The following is a 7,162-nucleotide window of genomic DNA, read 5'->3' as shown; positions in this document are numbered from 1 at the left end:
GAAAAGAATGATAAACTGAACTTCAGAACTTCACTTTGTAAAAAGATATTATTAAGTGTCAACAGAGAAACCACAGAATAGAAGATACTTGTAAATGTTTATCTGGCACAGGACTCTTGTCTAGTATATATAAAGAACTTTTACAAATCAATAAGATAAAAGCAGACAACCCCCCCCAAAATGAGCAAAAGCTTGAAAAAGCACTTCGAAAATAGATTTCCAATACTTGAGTAGACAATAAACATTAAAAGGTATTCAACATCCTTCATTAGGAACAAGCAAATTAAAACCAAAATTAGGTACCATTTTACATTCACCAGAATGATATACTTAAAAATGCTGGCAATCCTAAGTGTTTGGGAGGATATGGAACAGCTTGATCTCTTCTGTACTTATCTTGGGCATGTTAGTTGGTCCAATTTTGTCAACATCTGCCAAATCTGAACATACCTCTACTCTGTGACTCAACAATTCCACTTATGAGTATATAACCAATGGAAATACACACACATACATATATATATATATATACACATCAATAGACATATACATAGATGTCTATATAGCATTATTAAGAATCTCAAACTGGAAATACCATTAATAGGAGAATGCCCATTTATATGAGAATGCCCCTCACTAGGAGAATAAATAAGTAAATTGTGAAATAATTATTCAAGACAGAACTATACAGTAATGAGACTGAATGAAGTACTATGTCAAACAACCTCATAGATGAATCTTACAAACACAATGCTGAGCAGAGAAGCCAGACACAAAAAACTGCATACTGTATGATTTTACTTAGAGAAAGTCCAAAAGCAGGCAAAGCTTATCGATTGTAATATAATTCGTAACTGTAGTTACCTTTGGTGAGGGGGGTGGTTAGTGACTGGGAAAGGAACACAGCGGAGGCCTCCAGGATGCTGACAATATTCTGTTTATTCACCTGGGAGGTGGGGGAGGGTGATTCCATAGCTATGTTTGCTTTGAAAAATCTCAATGAGCTATACATTTAGTATTTGTGTAACTTTATATATGTCTTTGATATCAATTTTACCTTGTGAAATTATTATAATAGATGAGATACAATAGTATAACCGTCAAGTGTGGGATGAGAAGCTGGCTAATAATGAGTTAAGTTCTTATCTTTCATATAAAGTTGTTCTTAGATTTGTCTTAACAATTATGAGTCAAGCAATAGGAGTAAAATTATGTTGTCTGCAATCTTGATGATAACCACAAGAAGACCTAAAAGAAATCATTTTAAAAGGTTGACTTTCGGGAGAGGGGTGGAGTGAAGAAGGGATGTGTTCGGGGCTGACCTGTTCGACATAAATTTTCTAAAGTATTTACTTACGATTATAAAACTTTTTAAAGAAAGTACCAAACTACCAGAGACTCATTTCCGTTCCATAAATATTTATGGCACACTTAAATTATGCCAAGAAGTGCGCTCGATGCTGGGAAAACAAAGATGACTAAGATATGATGCTTTCCTTCGAGGAGTTCACAGTTTAATAATGGAAGTAGGTACTTAGGCAGATGATGTTCTTTCTTTTTTTATTTCCATTTTTCTTATTATAATGCACATTTAGAAGAGACTGGAAAAGAGATAGAAATTAAAATTACACAATCTCATCACCAAAAAATAGCTTTTCAGTCTTTTTATACATATATACCTCTATTTTTCTCAAATATTTATATCTAACTGCACATATCCGTTTTGCCACCAAAGTATACTGAGATTTTTCCAGGTCTTTAAAAGTTCTTCTATCATACTTAATAGTGACAGTCTATAGTCACCTAATGAGCTTGCCCCAATTGATGGGGTCATCAACTCAGCCTGGAGGTTAGATAAAGCTTCCTAGTGAAGATAGCTCATCACTGAAAACATGTCTGGTTTAAATGAGGTGTTACTGTTATGATGTAGTCAAGGTATCCCTTGGGTCCCTCCACTCAATACACTCTACCCTGCTATAATTTTATTGGACCTATATGAGCTATGGTGTTCACAAATTCAGGCTATTCTTAAGATATCTTTGCACTGCCATTTAAATCCATCATTTAGGAAATCTTTCTCACTCTCTGTTTTCTCTGCCATCTGCCATCCACAATTCGGTATACTTATAACAAAGAATGGAAAATTCCAGGGCAATGAGTAGGCGGGAGAGAGAAAGAGGGCAGCTAAGATTACCCAAAAGCTGAGCTCTGGTCTCCTTGTATATGAATAGAAAACAGCCCCTGCATAGACTCCAAAGCCACTGCACAATAGTTGGCTAAAGAAATAAGCAATGATATTATATTCCAGGAAAACAATGTTGCCCAAGATTCAGGTAAGTAAAAAAGAAAGGTGAAGGGAAGGAGGAAGGAAAGGGAAAGGAAAAGACAGAGAGAAAAAGAAAGAAAAAGAAAAAAGAAAGAAAAAGAGAAAGAAAGAGGAAAAGAGAAAGAAAGAGAAAAGAAAGAAAAAGCCAAGCAGTCCTGTAAAAGTGCTTTCATTTGAGATCTGCTTACTTTCTTCTTAGATCCCAGTTGTTGAGGTTCCTTCAAGGACCTGATACTGAGATAAGATTTTACAAAACGCATTTTATACAAAACTCCTACACAAAGAAAGACTCGTATACACTTAGTGGTTCTAACACTCAAAAATTATGTACATCAAATTTGCTAGACATAAAGAAATGGTGAATGATAATTTCCAAACTGACCTGGATATAGAAGTTCTTGAGTCGAACTTTCATAATGGACGGAATGATTTTGGCTGACAGTTACACACCCTCTTTGTCAGGCTGAAATGACAGACAGAAAGGCCATAATAACTTTGGAAAATGAAAAAAACTATGAAAGCCAGGGTTTTATATTTTAACTATTTAAATTAGAAGTAGTTTTCTATGCAAAAATGAGACTTTGAAATTATGGTAGCTCAGACATAGACTAGTACTTTCCAACAACACATGAATGCTACAATTAATCCAGTAATTCATTTTATTGATAATGTACAATTAAGATGCTAAATAATCTGAATATATTACTTCTCTTACTTTAAGTGCTTTACATATTATAATTAAGCAAAGCAAAGATAAAATCATATACATAACTAGGGAAAGCAGTGTTAAAATAAATGAAATAAAATTGTTCTCTGTACTCAGTTTCATCTCCATGAAAAGACTGGTATATACTGTTAGAGACGGTAGAGCTTCCAGACACCGAGCCCATAAGGATATTAACAGAACCTTAAACAGGTATTTAATTTCTTTGACTTGGACCAGAATCAGTTCTTTTCTTTGGTGAATGTTTATCATAAATGAGATCTTCTCTTCCAAATAAAATATTTCAGCATCAGAGCTGTTTTGGTTCTTAAACAATACAGAAGAATGAACCTCCCTTTAGCATCTACAAAGAATATAATGCAACATTAAGTTGTTAAGTGATATACATTTTTCTTGGGATATTTTTGACCTTTCATTTTTGAATATTTAGGAATAATACATACTTATGTGTACTCACATGTAACAGGCATTTATTGAATTTTTCTTGCATTTCTTTTATCAAGAAGTTTTTTCCACTAAGAGCCACTCTTTACTTTTTAAGAGGTTGCCATAAAACCTTAAATCTAGGTCATTTTCCCCAAATTTTGCTCCTTTGACCATGCTGAAAATTCATGGTAACACTTTTCAATTAATTAACATGAGTTGAGCAACCACTGTTTTTCATACATATACTAGGCACTTAAAAAACATATATTAGCTCTTTAAATCTTGAAATAGCCCTATAAGTAACATACTAATATACCCATTTAACATATGGGAAATGAGTTCATGTAAAGGAATGATGTAACTTGCCAAATTTGTACAATTAGGAAGTAGCAAAGTCTATATTCAAATCTAGACGGATGTGATTCTGAAGTCCACATTCTGTCTGCAACTTTGTATTGCCTCCTGTATCTGGACCCTAAGTTTAACTCTATTCTAGTAACTTTCCAAAATACTGAGGCCTTGTTATTAAGGGAGTGATTTTATAGCCATAATGACTGTTATTCCATAGAGAATTTATGATATGTAACCTGGGAGAGAATTTTAATTCCAGTGTTAGACTAGAATGAAATTAACATGTCAATGTTTGGTAGTTTCTGGTAAATGTGAGGGAAAAAGGAATTTGAATTGGGGCTGTACTGAAATGTTCAGAGGGATAGATGTAATATCGTTGACACATTTACACTAATGTATCCATTTTGATGTTAAGAAATTTTAACATAGCTCCTCGGACACTGGGATTTTGATGCAGGGACATTTTAATAGATCCTCATAGACAAATGAATAGACTAAATCTTTAGTGTTTTTTTAAATCCAAAATTACTGAAATGGATGATTTCACCCAATCCCTGAACTTTTTACCTCATGCCAATCCCGTCCCAGGATGGGGCTCAGGGCTAAAATCCGAATACCACTTAGAGTTGATTTGCCCATATACTTAAGTACACCTGGCTCTCATACCTCTCTCAGTTTCACAGCCCCAGGTATGTCCCAGGCCTTCTTGAGCTACCTGCTGGTGTCTGCTTAGGCCATGCCAGTTCTGTTCTGCTAATGACAATTGAGTGTAAAATCCGGTCATGCCTTCTCTGACATCAAGATACCTAGCTACTCTCCAATGTGGGCAATTCTTGAAAAGTGAGGTCCATCCTCTTGTTCCACTTTTCTCCAGAAGAAATAGCCAACCCCAGCCCCCAAACACCCTCAAATTCTGACGAACACAGTCTTTCATCTTATTATGCTCTGGTGGTAGGTTTGGGAAGAGGGAGGCTCTGTAAGAAAGTGGGAGTGAAATGCCATCCGCCTGATAAACCCAATTGAAATAGGAGTCCCATATATATGTACCATGCTGGCGCATCTCAGGATGGCAGCAATGACTCTATGCAGAATTCCCTTTCTTTCTTTGTGAATATATTTGTTTCTTGAATGGTCTCAAATTTTCTGATATTCCCTTAAAATTAAAGTGACTGTAGAACTGGGGTAAGGTTGGGAATTGGAGCCATATTAATATCAGCTTCAGACTGCTCAAGGAATCCTCAATGACATTTCTAACAACTTCCTCAATATTTGTATTAAGATAAATATATCATATTTAATATTCTAAAACTAATTTTAAATGATGACTTTAGGGGAATCAGACTAAAATTCCCACAAAGGCTAACCAATTATAATAGACTTATATTTAAAATTTGTTATTATAAATAAAATAATTAAGCTATAATTTTATAGCTTATCTATCAAACTATTAAAACTATTTCATAATAACTATTAAAACAATATAGATATGCATAGAGTTCAAATAAAAGTTTGTCATAACCAGAATGGCAGCTAATAGATCGAGTGTGGGTCAAAGGGGCCTATTTTGCATTTCATCCAGTATTTTTAAAAGATATCTTTACTTTGATCTAGCCATATGGAATCAAAATGACGGCTTCAGGATGCACCCTGCGATGAAGTGGCTGAGCCAAAATAGCTGTATCAATGCGGCCACATCAGCATGCTGTGCTCTGATCCAGAATATACGGACTGTAAATTTAGACTGAAGGAGTGGGCTCTCCCATCATATGTTCTCTTCCGTCACACGCCATGTTGTTCTTTCTAGCCTTGATGCACGCCTTGGTGTTTGGAAATGTGACAGCGATCATACAGAGGATGTACTCTAGATGGTCCCTCTATCACACTAGAACTAAGGATCTGAAGGACTTTATCCGTGTCCATCACCTGCCCCAACAGCTCAAGCAGAGGATGCTCGAATACTTTCAAACAACCTGGTCAGTCAACAATGGAATAGATTCAAATGAGGTAATGTTCATTTCTCATGTTGACATTATCAGGCAGAAAGCACATATTCTAAAGGAAAAGCAAGATGCTTTAATGCAGGTATCAGAAGTGAAAAACACATCTACCAATTTCTTTATCTTTACTTATCCCTTTATTTTTTAATCCCTCATGAATCCCAATCCATCTTCTTTCATCTGCTTTGGCTTGTGTTTGCACAATGCCACTTTGGATTGACCAATGTTTTATATTAGCTTGCTACTTTGGTCAATCAGGTGGACTTATTTTCATTCTCATTGTCCCTTTTTGAAGGAACCCATTCTTATGACAGTTTAATGGTGTATCTGAGATGATTATATTAATCAAGCTAATATTTGCCTTTAAAATCAGTAAGTAAAAAGAAATTCCATCAAAGGCATTATCTGTAGACTCCCAGAAACACCTCAGACCACCATTGTAAAAAAAGGTATCCTGTAAATCAACTAATCATTCCATCGACCCACCAACCAAACCAGTAGCTAACATTTTAAGAGTGACTATTTCGTGTCTCCTCTCTTCAGCTGATCATGATCACAGAGAAAAGCACCAGAGGCTCCAAATTCCATATTTTCTGTCCTGACTCAGAATCTTTCTGAGAACCAAGTCACAATAAATTATATGTTTTCATGCTAGAGTCTTTTATTAATTTATTCTATTTCTTCAGCCTTGTGATCAGCTGAGTATTCAGTAGCACATAATTGAGATCACAGTCACTGAAAAGTTTCTCCATGATCATACATACATAGATTTCCTCTTCGGAACTCTGGTTGGTCAAACAGTAGAAAACAGTAGATGGAGCATCCCTGCTGTCTTGCAAAGTAAATCAATTAGACTCCGCTTACCCCAATTTGATTTCCTCCTTCATCTTCTCTGACAGCTTTTGAAAGACTTTCCAGATGAACTGCGTTCTGACATCACTATGCACTTGAACAAGGAGATCTTACAGTTGTCCCTCTTTGAATGCGCCAGCCGGGGCTGCCTCAGGTCTCTGTCTCTCCACATCAAAACCTCTTTCTGTGCTCCGGGGGAGTATCTGCTGCGTCAAGGGGATGCTTTGCAGGCCATCTACTTTGTGTGCTCAGGCTCCATGGAAGTTCTTAAAGACAGCATGGTGCTGGCTATTCTTGGTAGGTCTGAAATGAAAAGCTTCGATGAAATTTTACTCTAGAGCATAAATTAAAAAGATGAAATGGGGGAAAAACCCACTAGTGGAGGGTAGGAAAATTACAGATGAATACGTCGACTCAGGATTATTCTTCATATGGGTTTAGTTTGCCTAAATGTTATAGCCAACATATTATTTAATTCTTTAAAAA

At 35.8% G+C, this 7,162-nt stretch overlaps 1 protein-coding gene across 1 annotated transcript in view; it reads left to right on the top strand.

Moving 5' to 3' along the window:
- KCNH8 (potassium channel, voltage gated eag related subfamily H, member 8) overlaps nucleotides 1–7,162 on the top strand; it is a 458,661-nt gene that overhangs the window by 345,790 nt on the left and 105,709 nt on the right. Inside the window, exons 8-9 of the mRNA XM_012663182.1 lie at nucleotides 5,632–5,831; nucleotides 6,724–6,973. Coding sequence (XP_012518636.1) covers nucleotides 5,632–5,831; nucleotides 6,724–6,973 — 450 coding nt within the window. The remainder of the gene's footprint in view (nucleotides 1–5,631; nucleotides 5,832–6,723; nucleotides 6,974–7,162) is intronic.

This window comes from Propithecus coquereli, unplaced genomic scaffold (assembly GCF_000956105.1).
Source record: "Propithecus coquereli isolate 6110/MARCELLA unplaced genomic scaffold, Pcoq_1.0 Scaffold12, whole genome shotgun sequence".
Classification (NCBI taxonomy): domain Eukaryota; kingdom Metazoa; phylum Chordata; class Mammalia; order Primates; family Indriidae; genus Propithecus; species Propithecus coquereli.
Note: the sequence above shows the minus strand (reverse complement) of the source record. Positions and strands in the feature narration are given on the sequence as shown.